We start from the raw sequence: 20,624 nt of genomic DNA, 5'->3' as shown, positions 1-20,624 counted from the left end.
ACTGCAACTCGCTGTTGGCTGGGCTCCCTGCCTGTGCCATTAAACCCCTACAACTCATCCAGAACGCCGCAGCCCGTCTGGTGTTCAACCTTCCCAAGTTCTCTCACGTCACCCCGCTCCTCCGCTCTCTCCACTGGCTTCCAGTTGAAGCTCGCATCCGCTACAAGACCATGGTGCTTGCCTACGGAGCTGTGAGGGGAACGGCACCTCAGTACCTCCAGGCTCTGATCAGGCCCTACACCCAAACAAGGGCACTGCGTTCATCCACCTCTGGCCTGCTCGCCTCCCTACCACTGAGGAAGTACAGTTCCCGCTCAGCCCAGTCAAAACTGTTCGCTGCTCTGGCCCCCCAATGGTGGAACAAACTCCCTCACGACGCCAGGACAGCGGAGTCAATCACCACCTTCCGGAGACACCTGAAACCCCACCTCTTCAAGGAATACCTAGGATAGGGTAAGTAAGGGTAAGTAATCCTTCTCACCCCCCCCCCCAAAAAAAAAGATTTAGATGCAAGTGGCTGTTCCACTGGATGTCATAAGGTGTATGCACCAATTTGTAAGTCGCTCTGGATAAGAGCGTCTGCTAAATGACTTAAATGTAAATGTAATGTAAATGTGTGTGTGTGTGTGTGTGTGTGTGTGTGTGTCCAGCATGTGTATTTGTGTGTGTGTGTGTGTGTGTGTGTGTGTGTGTGTGTGTGTGTGTGTGTGTGTGTGTGTCCAGTTTTGTGTGTGTCCAGTGTTTGTGTGTGTGTGTGTCGGGTGTGTGTGTTCAGTGTGTGTGTGTGTGTCCAGTGTATGTGTTCAGTGTGTGTGTTCAGTGTGTGTGTGTGTCCAGTGTATGTGTATCCAGTGTGTAATCAGTGTGTGTGTGTGTGTGTGTGTGTGTGTGTGTGTGTGTGTGTGTGTGTGTGTGTGTGTGTGTGTGTGTGTGTGTGTGTGTGTGTGTGTGTGTGTGTGTGTATTCAGTGTGTGTGTGTCAGTCCAGTGTGTGTGTGTGTGTGTGTGTGTGTGTGTGTGTGTGTGTGTGTGTGTGTGTGTGTGTGTGTGTCCAATGTTTGTTTGTTTCCAGCGTGTGTGTGTGTCTCAGTGTGTGTGTGTGTGTGTGTATTCAGTGTGTGTGTGTCGGTCCAGTGTGTGTGTGTGTGTGTGTGTGTGTGTGTGTCTGTGTGTGTGTGTGTCCAATGTGTGTGTGTGTTCGTGTCCAGTGTGTGTGTGTGTGTGTGTGTGTGTGTCCAGTGTATGTGTCCTGTGTGTGAGTTGTGTGTGTGTATCAGTGTGTGTGTGTATCAGTGTGTGTGTGTATCAGTGTTTGTGTATCAGTCTGTGTGTGTATCAGTCTGTGTGTGTATCAGTGTGTGTGTATCAGTGTGTGTGTGTATCAGTGTGTGTGTATCAGTGTGTGTGTGTATCAGTGTGTGTGTATCAGTGTGTCTGTATCAGTGTGTGTGTGTATCAGTGTGTGTGTATCAGTCTGTGTGTCAGGTTATTATTTCAGGGACACTGAGGAGTCCCAAATCCCAAAGGAATCATCATAAACCCAAATCCCTGGATAGAGGGGCTCAGTGAATGTTGAGGTGAATGTGATCAGGTGGGTCAGTGTGTCAGAGGAGGCTCTATAGAAGGATAGAGTGCCGGCTGGCCAGTCCAGATACACTCCTACTCTGTGGGAGCTGGAGGAGGGGACGTCTATGGTAGTGGGATTACTATTGTGCCTGGCAATGTAACTGTTGTCACAGCAGAACAGACTCCAGGACTTGTCATTGTATCCAAGACAACAGTCCTCAATCCTTCCTCTCCTGCTGATTCCTTTATATGTCACTCCTATTCCAGCCTCTCTCCCACTCCTCTCTACCTCCCAGTAACAGCGCCCAGTCAGACCCTCTCCACACAGCACCTGTCTACAGTCCTCAAATCTCTCTGGGTGATCAGGATACGGCTGCTCCTCTGTCCTCCATGTCACCTTTCTGTTCTCCTCAGACAGAGAGAGGAATCTGTTTACTGTGTTTGGGTCCAGTGTGAGATCACAGACATCTGATGGATGAAACCAGACACAATATTAGAAATCATCATCATTCACATTAGAATGTTAACTCACTTTTCACTAATTCATTTAATGTAGATGTTTCTAGGTATCAAAAGGAGAAGTTAAGGTAACTTGAGACTTGTTGAATGATCATATGTTATACTGTATGGTAATATAAAACACACTTATTCACATTAATTACACACACACACACACACACACACACACACACACACACACACACACACACACACACACACACACACACACACACACACACACACTTTGACTTAACTTGAATTAAGACTTATTCTTAGTCATATTCTTCACAGCAGTCAACACTCACATTTTCTAATCCCAGGTTTCATTCTGTTCTCTCCACCATGTTCCACACTGTAGCGGTAAGCAGAAGAACAGACAGTCATTGAGGACACACACACACACACACACACACACACACACACACACACACACACACACACACACGGTCAGCAAATAACTAAGAATGGTTGTCTGTGCGCGTGTGTGTGTCCAGTGTGTGTGTGTCCAGTGTATGTTTCCAGTGTGTGTGTGTGTGTGTCTCCAGATTGTATGTACAGTGTGTGTGTGTGTGTGTGTGTGTGTGTGTGTGTGTGTGTGTGTGTGTGTGTGTGTGTGTGTGTGTGTGTGTGTGTGTGTGTGTGTGTGTGTGTGTCCAGCGTGCATCCAGTGTGTGTCCAGTGTGTGTGTGTTTGTGTGTCCAGTATGTGTGTGTTTGGGTGTGTGTGTGTGTGTGTTCAGTGTGTGTGTGTGTGTGTGTGTGTGTGTGTGTGTGTGTGTGTCCAGTGTGTGTGTGTCCAGTGTCTGTGTGTGTGTCCAGTGTGTGTGTCCAGTGTCTGTGTGTGTGTCCAGTATGTGTGTGTGTGTGTGTGTGTGTGTCCAGTATGTGTGTGTGTGTGTGTGTGTCCAGTATGTGTGTGTGTGTGTGTGTGTGTCCAGTATGTGTGTGTGTGTCCAGTATGTCCAGTATGTGTGTGTGTGTGTGTGTCCAGTATGTGTGTATGTGTCCAGTGTGTGTGTCCAGTGTCTGTGTCCAGTGTCTGTGTGTCCAGTGTCTGTGTGTCCAGTGGCTGTGTGTGTATCCTGTGTGTATGGGTGTGTGTATGTGTGTGTCCAGGATGTGTGTCCATTGTCTGTGTGTGTGTGTGTGTCCAGTATGTGTCTGGACAAACACACAGGTCACATGCTGGACACACATATGTGTGTAGAACCATATAACCTTTGTGGTCAGAATGTTTGTCTTAACCAGCCTGATAAGTCAAACATGTCTGATATGAACATTGACATAAACCCTCTACATACTTGAGTTTCTCCAGTCTGCAGTGTGGATCCTCCAGTCCAGCACAGAGCAGTCTGACTCCTGAGTCTCCTGGTTGATTGTAGCACAGGTCCAGCTCTCTCAGGTGTGAGGGGTTTGACCTCAGAGCTGAGACCAGAGAAGCACAGCCTTCCTCTGTGACTAGACAGCCTGACAGCCTGCAAAGAGTCAAATCATATTAAAATCACACTGCTATTCTTTGGTGGTGAAAATAGTGGCAGTATATTATTTCAAAATGAATGAATCATGAATAATAATGAGTGAGAAAGTTACAGAGGCTACAACAAAACATGCTAACCTCTCACCATTACCAATAACAGAGGCTACAACAAAACATGCTAACCTCTCACCATTACCAATAACAGAGGCTACAACAAAACATGCTAACCTCTCACCATTACCAATAACAGAGGATACAACAAAACATGCTGACCTCTCACCATTACCAATAACAGAGGTTACAACAAAACATGCTAACCTCTCACCATTACCAATAACAGAGGATACAACAAAACATGCTAACCTCTCACCATTACCAATAACATAGGCTACAACAAAACATGCTAACCTCTCACCATTACCAATAACAGAGGCTACAACAAAACATGCTAACCTATCACCATTACCAATAACAGAGGATACAACAAAACATGCTGACCTCTCACCATTACCAATAACAGAGGCTACAACAAAACATGCTAACCTCCCACCATTACCAATAACAGAGGCTACAACAAAACATGCTAACCTCTCACCATTACCAATAACAGAGGATACAACAAAACATGCTAACCTCTCACCATTACCAATAACAGAGGCTACAACAAAACATGCTAACCTCTCACCATTACCAATAACAGAGGCTACAACAAAATATGCTAACCTCTCACCATTACCAATAACAGAGGTTACAACAAAACATGCTAACCTCTCACCATTACCAATAACAGAGGATACAACAAAACATGCTAACCTCTCACCATTACCAATAACATAGGCTACAACAAAACATGCTAACCTCTCACCATTACCAATAACAGAGGCTACAACAAAACATGCTAACCTCTCACCATTACCAATAACAGAGGCTACAACAAAACATGCTAACCTCTCACCATTACCAATAACAGAGGCTACAACAAAACATGCTGACCTCTCACCATTACCAATAACAGAGGTTACAACAAAACATGCTGACCTCTCACCATTACCAATAACAGAGGCTACAACAAAACATGCTAACCTATCACCATTACCAATAACAGAGGCTACAACAAAACATGCTAACCTCTCACCATTACCAATAACAGAGGCTACAACAAAACATACTAACCTCTCACCATTACCAATAACAGAGACTACAACAAAACATGCTAACCTCTCACCATTACCAATAACAGAGGAAACAACAAAACATGCTAACCTCTCACCATTACCAATAACAGAGGTTACAACAAAACATGCTAACCTCTCACCATTACCAATAACAGAGGATACAACAAAACATGCTAACCTCTCACCATTACCAATAACATAGGCTACAACAAAACATGCTAACCTCTCACCATTACCAATAACAGAGGCTACAACAAAACATGCTAACCTCTCACCATTACCAATAACAGAGGCTACAACAAAACATGCTAACCTCTCACCATTACCAATAACAGAGACTACAACAAAACATGCTAACCTCTCACCATTACCAATAACAGAGGCTACAACAAAACATGCTAACCTCTCACCATTACCAATAACAGAGGATACAACAAAACATGCTAACCTCTCACCATTACCAATAACAGAGGCTACAACAAAACATGCTAACCTCCCACCATTACCAATAACAGAGGCTACAACAAAACATGCTAACCTCTCACCATTACCAATAACATAGGCTACAACAAAACATGCTAACCTCTCACCATTACCAATAACAGAGGATACAACAAAACATGCTAACCTCTCACCATTACCAATAACATAGGCTACAACAAAACATGCTAACCTCTCACCATTACCAATAACAGAGGCTACAACAAAACATGCTAACCTCTCACCATTACCAATAACAGAGGATACAACAAAACATGCTAACCTCTCACCATTACCAATAACAGAGGCTACAACAAAACATACTAACCTCTCACCATTACCAATAACAGAGGCTACAACAAAACATGCTAACCTCTCACCATTACCAATAACAGAGGCTACAACAAAACATGCTAACCTCCCACCATTACCAATAACAGAGGCTACAACAAAACATGCTAACCTCTCACCATTACCAATAACAGAGGCTACAACAAAACATGCTAACCTCTCACCATTACCAATAACAGAGGCTACAACAAAACATGCTAACCTCCCACCATTACCAATAACAGAGGCTACAACAAAACATGCTAACCTCTCACCATTACCAATAACAGAGGATACAACAAAACATGCTGACCTCTCACCATTACCAATAACAGAGGCTACAACAAAACATGCTAACCTCTCACCATTACCAATAACAGAGGATACAACAAAACATGCTGACCTCTCACCATTACCAATAACAGAGGCTACAACAAAATATGCTAACCTCTCACCAATACCAATAACAGAGGATACAACAAAACATGCTAACCTCTCACCATTACCAATAACAGAGGATACAACAAAACATGCTAACCTCTCACCATTACCAATAACAGAGGTTACAACAAAACATGCTAACCTCTCACCATTACCAATAACAGAGGATACAACAAAACATGCTGACCTCTCACCATTACCAATAACAGAGGCTACAACAAAACATGCTAACCTCCCACCATTACCAATAACAGAGGCTACAACAAAATATGCTAACCTCTCACCAATACCAATAACAGAGGATACAACAAAACATGCTAACCTCTCACCATTACCAATAACAGAGGATACAACAAAACATGCTAACCTCTCACCATTACCAATAACATAGGCTACAACAAAACATGCTAACCTCTCACCATTACCAATAACAGAGGCTACAACAAAACATGCTAACCTCTCACCATTACCAATAACAGAGGCTACAACAAAACATGCTAACCTCTCACCATTACCAATAACAGAGGATACAACAAAACATGCTGACCTCTCACCATTACCAATAACAGAGGTTACAACAAAACATGCTAACCTCTCACCATTACCAATAACAGAGGATACAACAAAACATGCTAACCTCTCACCATTACCAATAACAGAGGCTACAACAAAACATACTAACCTCTCACCATTACCAATAACAGAGGCTACAACAAAACATGCTAACCTCTCACCATTACCAATAACAGAGGTTACAACAAAACATGCTAACCTCTCACCATTACCAATAACAGAGGATACAACAAAACATGCTAACCTCTCACCATTACCAATAACATAGGCTACAACAAAACATGCTAACCTCTCACCATTACCAATAACAGAGGCTACAACAAAACATGCTAACCTCTCACCATTACCAATAACAGAGGCTACAACAAAACATGCTAACCTCTCACCATTACCAATAACAGAGGCTACAACAAAACATGCTGACCTCTCACCATTACCAATAACAGAGGTTACAACAAAACATGCTGACCTCTCACCATTACCAATAACAGAGGCTACAACAAAACATGCTAACCTCTCACCATTACCAATAACAGAGGCTACAACAAAACATGCTAACCTCTCACCATTACCAATAACAGAGGCTACAACAAAACATACTAACCTCTCACCATTACCAATAACAGAGACTACAACAAAACATGCTAACCTCTCACCATTACCAATAACAGAGGAAACAACAAAACATGCTAACCTCTCACCATTACCAATAACAGAGGTTACAACAAAACATGCTAACCTCTCACCATTACCAATAACAGAGGATACAACAAAACATGCTAACCTCTCACCATTACCAATAACATAGGCTACAACAAAACATGCTAACCTCTCACCATTACCAATAACAGAGGCTACAACAAAACATGCTAACCTCTCACCATTACCAATAACAGAGGCTACAACAAAACATGCTAACCTCTCACCATTACCAATAACAGAGGATACAACAAAACATGCTAACCTCTCACCATTACCAATAACAGAGGCTACAACAAAACATGCTAACCTCCCACCATTACCAATAACAGAGGCTACAACAAAACATGCTAACCTCTCACCATTACCAATAACAGAGGCTACAACAAAACATGCTAACCTCTCACCATTACCAATAACAGAGGATACAACAAAACATGCTAACCTCTCACCATTACCAATAACATAGGCTACAACAAAACATGCTAACCTCTCACCATTACCAATAACAGAGGCTACAACAAAACATGCTAACCTCTCACCATTACCAATAACAGAGGATACAACAAAACATGCTAACCTCTCACCATTACCAATAACAGAGGCTACAACAAAACATACTAACCTCTCACCATTACCAATAACAGAGGCTACAACAAAACATGCTAACCTCTCACCATTACCAATAACAGAGGCTACAACAAAACATGCTAACCTCTCACCATTACCAATAACAGAGACTACAACAAAACATGCTAACCTCTCACCATTACCAATAACAGAGACTACAACAAAACATGCTAACCTCCCACCATTACCAATAACAGAGGCTACAACAAAACATGCTAACCTCTCACCATTACCAATAACAGAGGATACAACAAAACATGCTGACCTCTCACCATTACCAATAACAGAGGCTACAACAAAACATGCTAACCTCCCACCATTACCAATAACAGAGGCTACAACAAAATATGCTAACCTCTCACCAATACCAATAACAGAGGATACAACAAAACATGCTAACCTCTCACCATTACCAATAACAGAGGATACAACAAAACATGCTAACCTCTCACCATTACCAATAACAGAGGTTACAACAAAACATGCTAACCTCTCACCATTACCAATAACAGAGGATACAACAAAACATGCTGACCTCTCACCATTACCAATAACAGAGGCTACAACAAAACATGCTAACCTCCCACCATTACCAATAACAGAGGCTACAACAAAATATGCTAACCTCTCACCAATACCAATAACAGAGGATACAACAAAACATGCTAACCTCTCACCATTACCAATAACAGAGGATACAACAAAACATGCTAACCTCTCACCATTACCAATAACATAGGCTACAACAAAACATGCTAACCTCTCACCATTACCAATAACAGAGGCTACAACAAAACATGCTAACCTCTCACCATTACCAATAACAGAGGCTACAACAAAACATGCTAACCTCTCACCATTACCAATAACAGAGGATACAACAAAACATGCTGACCTCTCACCATTACCAATAACAGAGGTTACAACAAAACATACTAACCTCTCACCATTACCAATAACAGAGGCTACAACAAAATATGCTAACCTCCCACCATTACCAATAACAGAGGCTACAACAAAATATGCTAACCTCTCACCAATACCAATAACAGAGGATACAACAAAACATGCTAACCTCTCACCATTACCAATAACAGAGGATACAACAAAACATGCTAACCTCTCACCATTACCAATAACAGAGGATACAACAAAACATGCTAACCTCTCACCATTACCAATAACAGAGGCTACAACAAAACATGCTAACCTCTCACCATTACCAATAACAGAGGCTACAACAAAACATGCTAACCTCTCACCATTACCAATAACAGAGGAGATTAGAATTTATACTGATATTTGTGCCTCTATAACTTTGTTATTCATCATTATTCACTATTCATATCTAAATGGTAAAATATGTATATGAATTCCCTCAAATAAAAGGTGATATTCTGTACTGTCTCCTAATATGAAACATTCCATCTCAAATCCAAAATGCTGGAGCAGAGCACCACATTTAAAACTGTAAGCTTCACTGTCCAAACACATATGGTGTGGACTATGTGTGTCTGGTAAACACATGTGGATCTGGTGAACAGTTATCACTTGTTGACCAACTACAGGAATACTGACCTCAGAGTCTCCAGTTTACAGTGGGGATCCCCCAGTCCAGCAGAGAGCAGCTTCACTCCTGAATCCTTCAGGTCATTGTTACTCAGATCCAGCTCTCTCAGGTGTGAGGGGTTTGAAATGAGAACTGAGGCCAACACTTTACAGGATGTGTTTCTGAGTTTACAGCCAGTGAGTCTGAAACACAGAGAAATACAATGACAGGCAGGTTGTATTAAAATGATACACTGTAACCTGCACAAATAATGTGTTGGGTTTGACCTCAGAGCCAGACCAGAGAAGCACAGCCTTCCTCTGTGACTAAAATCACACTGATATTCTTTGGTGGTGAAAATAGTGGCAGTATATTTTTTCAACATATTCAGATACATCAGTGTCTTGAAACCTTCCATATCTATTTATAAATGGATGTTTCATTATTAGAAATGACACATTTTCCAAGTATTGCTTGTAGATAGAAATATGCATATTACAAATATTTTAGTAGACTGACCAGACCAGTTTAAAAAGCAGTATCAGTCAGAAGACAGACAGTGAGGTATCAGATTTAGATTGTATTGAGTATACAGTCCACACCATATCTATTTAGACAGTGAGGTATCAGATATAGATTGTATTGAGTATACAGTCCACACCATATCTATTTAGACAGTGAGTATCAGATTTAGATTGTATTGAGTATACAGTCCACACCATATCTATTTAGACAGTGAGGTATCAGATTTAGATTGTATTGAGTATACAGTCCACACCATATCTATTTAGACAGTGAGGTATCAGATTTAGATTGTATTGAGTATACAGTCCACATCATATCTATTTTGACAGTGAAGTATCAGATTTAGATTGTATTGAGTCTACAGTCCACACCATATCTATTTAGACAGTGAGGAATCAGATTTAGATTGTATTGAGTATACAGTCCTCAATATATCTATTTTGACAGTGAAGCTGACATTTTAAATGTGTCTCTATACTCCAACATTTTGGATTTCAGATGAAATGTTTCATTTGAGGTGACAGTTTATAATGTCACCTTTTATTTGAGGGTATTTTAATACATGTCTGTTTCAACATTTAGAAATAAAATCACTTTATATATCTAGACCCCTATTTGAAGAAGTCATAAGTATTCTGACCAATTAACTTTCAGTGTATTAAAATAGTCAAAAGTTGAGTATTTGGTCCGATATTCCTTGAACTCAATGACTTCATCAAGCTTGTGACTCAAACTCTGTAATGGTCTGGGTGAGGCTGGTGCAGAGGAGTCAGGACAGCAGAGATGTGTCTCTGTAATGGTCTGGGTGAGGCTGGTGCAGAGGAGTCAGGACAGCAGAGATGTGTCTCTGTAATGGTCTGGGTGAGGCTGGTGCAGAGGAGTCAGGACAGCAGAGATGTGTCTCTGTAATGGTCTGGGTGAGGCTGGTGCAGAGGAGTCAGGACAGCAGAGATGTGTCTCTGTAATGGTCTGGGTGAGGCTGGTGCAGAGGAGTCAGGACAGCAGAGATGTGTCTCTGTAATGGTCTGGGTGAGGCTGGTGCAGAGGAGTCAGGACAGCAGAGATGTGTCTCTGTAATGGTCTGCGTGAGGCTGGTGCAGAGGAGTCAGGACAGCAGAGATGTGTCTCTGTAATGGTCTGGGTGAGGCTGGTGCAGAGGAGTCAGGACAGCAGAGATGTGTCTCTGTAATGGTCTGGGTGAGGCTGGTGCAGAGGAGTCAGGCGCAGGACAGCAGAGATGTGTCTCTGTAATGGTCTGGGTGAGGCTGGTGCAGAGGAGTCAGGACAGCAGAGATGTGTCTCTGTAATGGTCTGGGTGAGGCTGGTGCAGAGGAGTCAGGACAGCAGAGATGTGTCTCTGTAATGGTCTGGGTGAGGCTGGTGCAGAGGAGTCAGGACAGCAGAGATGTGTCTCTGTAATGGTCTGGGTGAGGCTGGTGCAGAGGAGTCAGGCGCAGGACAGCAGAGATGTGTCTCTGTAATGGTCTGGGTGAGGCTGGTGCAGAGGAGTCAGGACAGCAGAGATGTGTCTCTGTAATGGTCTGGGTGAGGCTGGTGCAGAGGAGTCAGGCGCAGGACAGCAGAGATGTGTCTCTGTAATGGTCTGGGTGAGGCTGGTGCAGAGGAGTCAGGACAGCAGAGATGTGTCTCTGTAATGGTCTGGGTGAGGCTGGTGCAGAGGAGTCAGGACAGCAGAGATGTGTCTCTGTAATGGTCTGGGTGAGGCTGGTGCAGAGGAGTCAGGACAGCAGAGATGTGTCTCTGTAATGGTCTGGGTGAGGCTGGTGCAGAGGAGTCAGGACAGCAGAGATGTGTCCCTGTAATGGTCTGGGTGAGGCTGGTGCAGAGGAGTCAGGACAGCAGAGATGTGTCTCTGTAATGGTCTGGGTGAGGCTGGTGCAGAGGAGTCAGGACAGCAGAGATGTGTCTCTGTAGTGGTCTGGGTGAGGCTGGTGCAGAGGAGTCAGGACAGCAGAGATGTGTCTCTGTAATGGTCTGTGTGAGGCTGGTGCAGAGGAGTCAGGACAGCAGAGATGTGTCTCTGTAATGGTCTGGGTGAGGCTGGTGCAGAGGAGTCAGGACAGCAGAGATGTGTCTCTGTAATGGTCTGGGTGAGGCTGGTGCAGAGGAGTCAGGACAGCAGAGATGTGTCTCTGTAATGGTCTGGGTGAGGCTGGTGCAGAGGAGTCAGGACAGCAGAGATGTGTCTCTGTAATGGTCTGGGTGAGGCTGGTGCAGAGGAGTCAGGACAGCAGAGATGTGTCTCTGTAATGGTCTGGGTGAGGCTGGTGCAGAGGAGTCAGGACAGCAGAGATGTGTCTCTGTAGTGGTCTGGGTGAGGCTGGTGCAGAGGAGTCAGGACAGCAGAGATGTGTCTCTGTAATGGTCTGGGTGAGGCTGGTGCAGAGGAGTCAGGACAGCAGAGATGTGTCTCTGTAATGGTCTGGGTGAGGCTGGTGCAGAGGAGTCAGGACAGCAGAGATGTGTCTCTGTAATGGTCTGGGTGAGGCTGGTGCAGAGGAGTCAGGACAGAAGAGATGTGTCTCTGTAATGGTCTGGGTGAGGCTGGTGCAGAGGAGTCAGGACAGCAGAGATGTGTCTCTGTAATGGTCTGGGTGAGGCTGGTGCAGAGGAGTCAGGACAGCAGAGATGTGTCCCTGTAATGGTCTGGGTGAGGCTGGTGCAGAGGAGTCAGGACAGCAGAGATGTGTCTCTGTAATGGTCTGGGTGAGGCTGGTGCAGAGGAGTCAGGACAGCAGAGATGTGTCTCTGTAATGGTCTGGGTGAGGCTGGTGCAGAGGAGTCAGGACAGCAGAGATGTGTCTCTGTAATGGTCTGGGTGAGGCTGGTGCAGAGGAGTCAGGACAGCAGAGATGTGTCTCTGTAATGGTCTTGGTGAAGCTGGTGCAGAGGAGTCAGGACAGCAGAGATGTGTCTCTGTAGTGGTCTGGGTGAGGCTGGTGCAGAGGAGTCAGGACAGCAGAGATGTGTCTCTGTAATGGTCTGGGTGAGGCTGGTGCAGAGGAGTCAGGACAGCAGAGATGTGTCTCTGTAATGGTCTGGGTGTAGCTGGTGCAGAGGAGTCAGGACAGCAGAGATGTGTCTCTGTAATGGTCTGGGTGAGGCTGGTGCAGAGGAGTCAGGACAGCAGAGATGTGTCTCTGTAGTGGTCTGGGTGAGGCTGGTGCAGAGGAGTCAGGACAGCAGAGATGTGTCTCTGTAATGGTCTGGGTGAGGCTGGTGCAGAGGAGTCAGGACAGCAGAGATGTGTCTCTGTAGTGGTCTGTGTGAGGCTGGTGCAGAGGAGTCAGGACAGCAGAGATGTGTCTCTGTAATGGTCTGGGTGAGGCTGGTGCAGAGGAGTCAGGACAGCAGAGATGTGTCTCTGTAATGGTCTGGGTGAGGCTGGTGCAGAGGAGTCAGGACAGCAGAGGAGTCAGGACAGCAGAGATGTGTCTCTGTAATGGTCTGGGTGAGGCTGGTGCAGAGGAGTCAGGACAGCAGAGATGTGTCTCTGTAATGGTCTGGGTGAGGCTGGTGCAGAGGAGTCAGGACAGCAGAGACGAGTAACACAAGTAACTGAAATATTTAAAAACATGTCGTAATACCGAGCCCACAATAACGGACCGAACAGAGAGAAAACAATCACACACAAAGACTAAGGGGGAAAAGAGGGTTAAATAATGAACATGTAATTGGGGAAATGAAACCAGCTGTGTAAAACAAAGACAAAACAAATGGAAAATGAAAGTGGATCGGCGATGGCTAGAAGGCCGGTGACGTCGACCACCGAACGCCGTCCGAACAAGGAGAGGGACCGACCTCCGCGGAAGTCGTGACAAACTCGTTTGTTGCATTTACAGTTTGTTTTGGTTGTTTTGGGTTATTTTTGTTCATTAAAACAATTGTGATTGATGACTGGAGTAATTTTCTGTCTAAGTGAGTAGATAACATGTTTCTAAGCACTACTAAACTAATCCTGATGATGCTATGATTAATACAAATCATGACTGAATCATGAATAATAATGAGTGTGAAAGTTACCGATGCTACAACAAAACATGCTAACCTCTCACCATTACCAATAACAGAGGAGTTTAGCATTTATTCTGATCTTTGTGCCTCTATAACTTTGTAATTCACTATTCATATTTAAACAGTAACACAGGTATGCCTGGTGTACATGTGGATCTGGTGAACACAGTTATCACTTGTTGACCAACTACAGGAATACTGACCTCAGAGTCTCCAGTTTACAGTGGTGATTCCCCAGTCCAGCAGAGAGCAGCTTCACTCCTGAATCCTTCAGGTCATTGTTACTCAGATCCAGCTCTCTCAGGTGTGAGGGGTTTGAACTGAGAACTGAGGCCAACTCTTTACAGGATGTGTTTCTGAGTTTACAGCCAGTGAGTCTGAAACACAGAGAAATACAATGACAGACAGGTTGTATTCAAATGTTACGCTTAGCTTTCCCTGCTTACACTGTTACCAGTCCACAAATAATGTGAGGGGTTTGACCTCTGACCTGAGACCAGAGAAGCACAGCCTAGAAATGACACATTTTCCAAATATTGCTTGTAGATCGAAAGATGCATATTAACAAATATTATAGTAGACTGACCAGACCAGTTTAAAAAGCAGAATCAGTCAGAAGACAGACAGTCTGTCATCACCTCACATGGTCTCTCCTATCATTGCTATGCAGACGACACACAATTAATCTTCTCCTTTCCCCCTTCTGATGACCAGGTGGCGAATCGCATCTCTGCATGTCTGGCAGACATATCAGTGTGGATGACGGATCACCACCTCAAGCTGAACCTCGACAAGACGGAGCTGCTCTTCCTCCCGGGGAAGGACTGCCCGTTCCATGATCTCGCCATCACGGTTGACAACTCCATTGTGTCCTCCTCCCAGAGCGCTAAGAACCTTGGCGTGATCCTGGACAACACCCTGTCGTTCTCAACTAACATCAAGGCGGTGTCCCGTTCCTGTAGGTTCATGCTCTACAACATCCGCAGAGTACGACCCTGCCTCACACAGGAAGCGGCGCAGGTCCTAATCCAGGCACTTGTCATCTCCCGTCTGGATTACTGCAACTCGCTGTTGGCTGGGCTCCCTGCCTGTGCCATTAAACCCCTACAACTCATCCAGAACGCCGCAGCCCGTCTGGTGTTCAACCTTCCCAAGTTCTCTCACGTCACCCCGCTCCTCCGCTCTCTCCACTGGCTTCCAGTTGAAGCTCGCATCCGCTACAAGACCATGGTGCTTGCCTACGGGCTGTGAGGGGAACGGCACCTCAGTACCTCCAGGCTCTGATCAGGCCCTACACCCAAACAAGGGCACTGCGTTCATCCACCTCTGGCCTGCTCGCCTCCCTACCACTGAGGAAGTACAGTTCCCGCTCAGCCCAGTCGAAACTGTTCGCTGCTCTGGCCCCCCAATGGTGGAACAAACTCCCTCACGACGCCAGGACAGCGGAGTCAATCACCACCTTCCGGAGACACCTGAAACCCCACCTCTTCAAGGAATACCTAGGATAGGGTAAGTAATCCTTCTCACCCCCCCCCCCCCTAAAAGATTTAGATGCACTATTGTAAGTGGCTGTTCCACTGGATGTCATAAGGTGTATGCACCAATTTGTAAGTCGCTCTGGATAAGAGTGTCTGCTAAATGACTTAAATGTAAATGTAAATGTAAAATTTAGATTGTATTGAGTACAGTCCACACCATATCTATTTAGACAGTGAGGAATCAGATTTAGATTTTATTGAGTATACAGTCCACACCATATCTATTTAGACAGTGAGGTATCAGATTTAGATTGTATTGAGTATACAGTCCACACCATATCTATTTAGACAGTGAGGTATCAGATTTAGATTGTATTGAGTATACAGTCCACACCATATCTATTTAGACAGTGAGGTATCAGATTTAGATTGTATTGAGTATACAGTCCACACCATATCTATTTAGACAGTGAGGTATCAGATTTAGATTGTATTGAGTATACAGTCCACACCATATCTATTTAGACAGTGAGGTATCAGATTTAGATTGTATTGAGTATACAGTCCACACCATATCTATTTAGACAGTGAGGTATCAGACTTAGATTGTATTGAGTATACAGTCCACACCATATCTATTTAGACAGTGAGGTATCAGATTTAGATTGTATTGAGTATACAGTCCACACCATATCTATTTAGACAGTGAGGTATCAGATTTAGATTGTATTGAGTATACAGTCCACACCATATCTATTTAGACAGTGAAGCTAACATTTTAAACGTGTCTCTATACTCCAACATAAATAATCTGACCAATTCACTTATAGTGTATTAAAGTAGTCAAAACTTTAGTATTTGGTCGTAAACTCGTTGGTTGCATTTGCAGTTTATTTTGGTTCAGTTTGTTATATCTGGAGTACTTCTCCTGTCCTATTCGGTGTCCTGTGTGAATCTAAGTGTGCGTTCTCTAATTCTCTCCTTCTCTCTTTCTTTCTCTCTCTCGGAGGACCTGAGCCCTAGGACCATGCCCCAGGACTACCTGACATGATGACTCCTTGCTGTCCCCAGTCCACCTGGCCATGCTGCTGCTCCAGTTTAAACTGTTCTGCCTTACTATTATTCGACCATGCTGGTCATTTATGAACATTTGAACATCTTGGCCATGTTCTGTTATAATCTCCACCCGGCACAGCCCGAAGAGTACTGACCACCCCACATAGCCTGGTTCCTCTCTAGGTTTCTTCCTAGGTTTTGGCCTTTCTAGGGAGTTTTTCCAAGCCACCGTGCTTCTACACCTGCATTGCTTGCTGTTTGGGGTTTTAGGCTGGGTTTCTGTACAGCACTTTGAGAGACATCAGCTGATGTACGAAGGGCTATATAAATTAATTTGATTTGATTTGATTTGGTTGTGTTTTGGGTTGTGTTTTGCCCAATAATAAAATGGTGGATGATGAGTGGAGTACTTTTCTGTCTAAGAGAGTAGATAACATGTTTCTAAACAATAATGAATTAATCCTGATGATGCCATGATTAAGACAAATCATGACTGAATCATGAATAATAATGAGTGAGAAAGTTACAGAGGCTACAACAAAACATACTAACCTCTCACCATTACCAATAACAGAGACTACAACAAATCATGCTAACCTCTCACCATTACCAATAACAGAGACTACAACGAAACATACTAACCTCTCACCATTACCAATAACAGAGGATACAACAAAACATGCTAACCTCTCACCATTACCAATAACAGAGGAAACAACAAAACATACTAACCTCTCACCATTACCAATAACAGAGACTACAACAAATCATGCTAACCTCTCACCATTACCAGTAACAGAGACTACAACAAATCATGCTAACCTCTCACCATTACCAATAACAGAGGATACAACAAATCATGCTAACCTCTCACCATTACCAATAACAGAGACTACAACAAAACATGCTAACCTCTCACCATTACCAATAACAGAGGATACAACAAAACATGCTAACCTCTCACCATTACCAATAACACTGACCATCCTACCAATCCTCAACTTTGGTGATGTCATTTACAAAATAGCCTCCAATACCCTACTCAACAAATCGGATGCAGTCTATCACAGTGCAATCCGTTTTGTCACCAATGCCCCATATACTACCCACCATTGCGACCTGTACACTCTCGTTGGCTGGCCCTCGCTTCATACTCGTCGCCAAACCCACTGGCTCCATGTCATCTACAAGAACCTGCTAGGTAAAGTCTCCCCTTATCTCAGCTCGCTGGTCACCATAGCATCTCCCACCTGTAGCACACGCTCCAGCAGGTATATCCCTCTAGTCACCCCCAAAACCAATTCTTTCTTTGGCCGCCTCTCCTTCCAGTTCTCTGCTGCCAATGACTGGAACGAACTACAAAAATCTCTGAAACTGGAAACACTTATCTCCCTCACTAGCTTTAAGCACCAACTGTCAGAGCAGCTCACAGATTACTGCACCTGTACATAGCCCATCTATAATTTAGCCCAAACAACTACCTCTTTCCCAACTGTATTTAATTTATTTTGCTCCTTTGCACCCCATTATTTTTATTTCTACTTTGCACATTCTTCCATTGCAAAACTACCATTCCAGTGTTTTACTTGCTATATTGTATTTACTTCGCCACCATGGCCTATTTATTGCCTTTACCTCCCTTCTCACCTCATTTGCTCACATTGTATATAGACTCGTTTATACTGTATTATTGACTGTATGTTTGTTTTACTCCATGTGTAACTCTGTGTCGTATCTGTCGAACTGCTTTGCTTTATCTTGGCCAGGTCGCAATTGTAAATGAGAACTTGTTCTCAACTTGCCTACCTGGTTAAATAAAGGTGAAATAAAAAATACAAATAAAATTAACAAATCATTCCTGATTATTCATAATCATGGTAGCATCCACATGAACGTAGAAGTGTTCAGAAACATCTTCTATTCTTACTGACAATACAAGTGAAGTGACTCCAAAATGACAGGACATTATTCACCATTCAGTTTCTATTAGGAAAACATCTAAAACACAACCAAGACAAACTGCAAATTAATTCACCAAGTTAGTAGAATCACAAGCTTGATGTAATCACTGCAGGCTTGGAATATGGGACCAAATACTAAACTTATGACAAAAATAATTTATCCAAAATATTATCACTTTTTCAAATGGGAGAACTAGATACAAAGTGTTTTCATTTATAAACAGTAAAATATATATGTATGAAAATACCTTTAAATAAAAGGTGACATTCTGTACATTATGTCTCAAATCCAAAATGCTGGAGCAGAGCACCAAATGTAAAACTGTAAGCTTCACTGTCCAAACACATATGGTGTAGACTATGTGTGTCTGGTAAACACATGTGGATCTGGTGAACAGTTATCACTTGTTGACCAACTACAGGAATACTGACCTCAGAGTCTCCAGTTTACAGTGGGGATTCCCCAGTCCATCAGAGAGCAGCTTCACTCCTGAATGCTTCAGGTCATTGTTACTCAGATCCAGCTCTCTCAGGTGTGAGGGGTTTGACTCCAGAACTGAGACCAGAGAAGCACAGCCTTCCTCTGTGACTAGACAGCCTGACAGCCTGCAAAGAGTCAAATCATATTAAAATCACACTGATATTCTTTGGTGGTGAAAATAGTGGCAGTATATTTTTTCAACATATTCAGATATATCAGTGTCCTGAAACCTTCCATATCTATTCGTAAAATAGTGTATCATCATTAAAAATGACAAATGATCAAATCATTACCTGAGGATAGAAACATGTAAACTACAAATATTTTAGTAGACTGACCAGACCAGTTTAAAAAGCAGTATCAGTCAAAAGACAGACAGTGAGGTATCAGATTTAGATTGTATTGAGTATACAGTCCACACCATATCTATTTAGACAGTGTGGTATCAGATTTAGATTGTATTGAGTATACAGTCCACACCATATCTATTTAGACAGTGAGGTATCAGATTTAGATTGTATTGAGTATACAGTCCACACCATATCTATTTAGACAGTGAGGTATCAGATTTAGATTGTATTGAGTATACAGTCCACACCATATCTATTTAGACAGTGAGGTATCAGATTTAGATTGTATTGAGTATACAGTCCACACCATATCTATTTAGACAGTGAGGTATCAGATTTAGATTGTATTGAGTATACAGTCCACAACATATCTATTTAGACAGTGAAGTATCAGATTTAGATTGTATTGAGTATACAGTCCACACCATATCTATTTAGACAGTGAGGAATCAGATATAGATTGTATTGAGTATACAGTCCACACCATATCTATTTAGACAGTGAGGTATCAGATTTAGATTGTATTGAGTATACAGTCCACACCATATCTATTTAGACAGTGAGGTATCAGATTTAGATTGTATTGAGTATACAGTCCACACCATATCTATTTAGACAGTGAGGTATCAGATATAGATTGTATTGAGTATACAGTCCACACCATATCTATTTAGACAGTGAGGTATCAGATATAGATTGTATTGAGTATACAGTCCACACCATATCTATTTTGACAGTGAAGGTGGCATTTTTATTGTGTCTCTATACTCCAACATTTTGGATTTGAGATCAAATGTTTCATATGAGGTGACAGTATATAATGTCACCTTTAACCTCTTGAAGCTATGGGGGCGCCATTTCATTATTGGATAAAAAATGTGCCCGTTTTAAGCGCAATATTTTGTCACAAAAAGATGCTCGACTATGCATATAATTGACAGCTTTGGAAAGAAAACTCTGACGTTTCCCAAAACTGCAAAGATATTATCTGTGAGTGCCACAGAACTGATGCTACAGGCGAAACCAAGATGAAACTTCAAACAGGAAATGAGCAGGATTTTTGACGCTCTGTGTTCCAATGTCTCCTTATATGGCTAAGATTGCGCCAGGAATGAGCCTACACTTTCTACACCCTTTCTATCGTTTCCCAAAGGTGTCTGCATCATTGTGTGGTTCTGTAGCTCAGTTGGTAGAGCATGGCGCTTGTAACGCCAGGGTAGTGGGTTCGATTCCCGGGACCACCCATACGTAGAATGTATGCACACATGACTGTAAGTCGCTTTGGATAAAAGCGTCTGCTAAATGGCATATATATTGTG

General features: G+C 43.1%; 1 protein-coding gene and 1 long non-coding RNA gene across 54 annotated transcripts in view; both read right to left on the bottom strand.

The window, feature by feature from the left end:
- Positions 1-1,072: 1,072 nt before the first annotated feature.
- Positions 1,073-20,624, bottom strand: part of LOC127927070 (NACHT, LRR and PYD domains-containing protein 12-like) — a 41,569-nt gene continuing 22,017 nt past the window's right edge. For 5 of the 14 annotated variants that reach the window (XM_052512713.1, XM_052512719.1, XM_052512715.1 and 2 more), the window contains 6 exons: positions 18,907-19,080; positions 14,183-14,356; positions 9,449-9,622; positions 3,367-3,540; positions 2,372-2,418; positions 1,073-2,033 (listed from right to left, as the gene is read on the bottom strand). In XM_052512713.1, coding sequence (XP_052368673.1) covers positions 1,489-2,033; positions 2,372-2,418; positions 3,367-3,540; positions 9,449-9,622; positions 14,183-14,356; positions 18,907-19,080 — 1,288 coding nt within the window. In that variant the 3' untranslated portion in view covers positions 1,073-1,488. The remainder of the gene's footprint in view (positions 2,034-2,371; positions 2,419-3,366; positions 3,541-9,448; positions 9,623-14,182; positions 14,357-18,906; positions 19,081-20,624) is intronic. The other 9 variants (XM_052512725.1, XM_052512727.1, XM_052512716.1 and 6 more) reach the window with 8 other exon arrangements.
- Positions 3,866-8,801, bottom strand: LOC127927072 (uncharacterized). Of its 40 annotated transcripts, none has more exons than XR_008126056.1 (3): positions 8,766-8,801; positions 6,516-6,605; positions 3,866-3,905 (listed from the first exon to the last, which is right to left on the bottom strand). It is a non-coding gene; the product is annotated as an uncharacterized LOC127927072 (long non-coding RNA). The 40 variants fall into 40 exon arrangements; XR_008126064.1 differs by lacking the exon at positions 8,766-8,801 and adding an exon at positions 8,316-8,351; XR_008126040.1 differs by lacking the exon at positions 8,766-8,801 and adding an exon at positions 7,236-7,459.

Source organism: Oncorhynchus keta, unplaced genomic scaffold, assembly GCF_023373465.1.
Source record: "Oncorhynchus keta strain PuntledgeMale-10-30-2019 unplaced genomic scaffold, Oket_V2 Un_contig_929_pilon_pilon, whole genome shotgun sequence".
NCBI classification, from domain to species: domain Eukaryota; kingdom Metazoa; phylum Chordata; class Actinopteri; order Salmoniformes; family Salmonidae; genus Oncorhynchus; species Oncorhynchus keta.
This window is presented reverse-complemented; position numbering and strand designations above follow the sequence as displayed.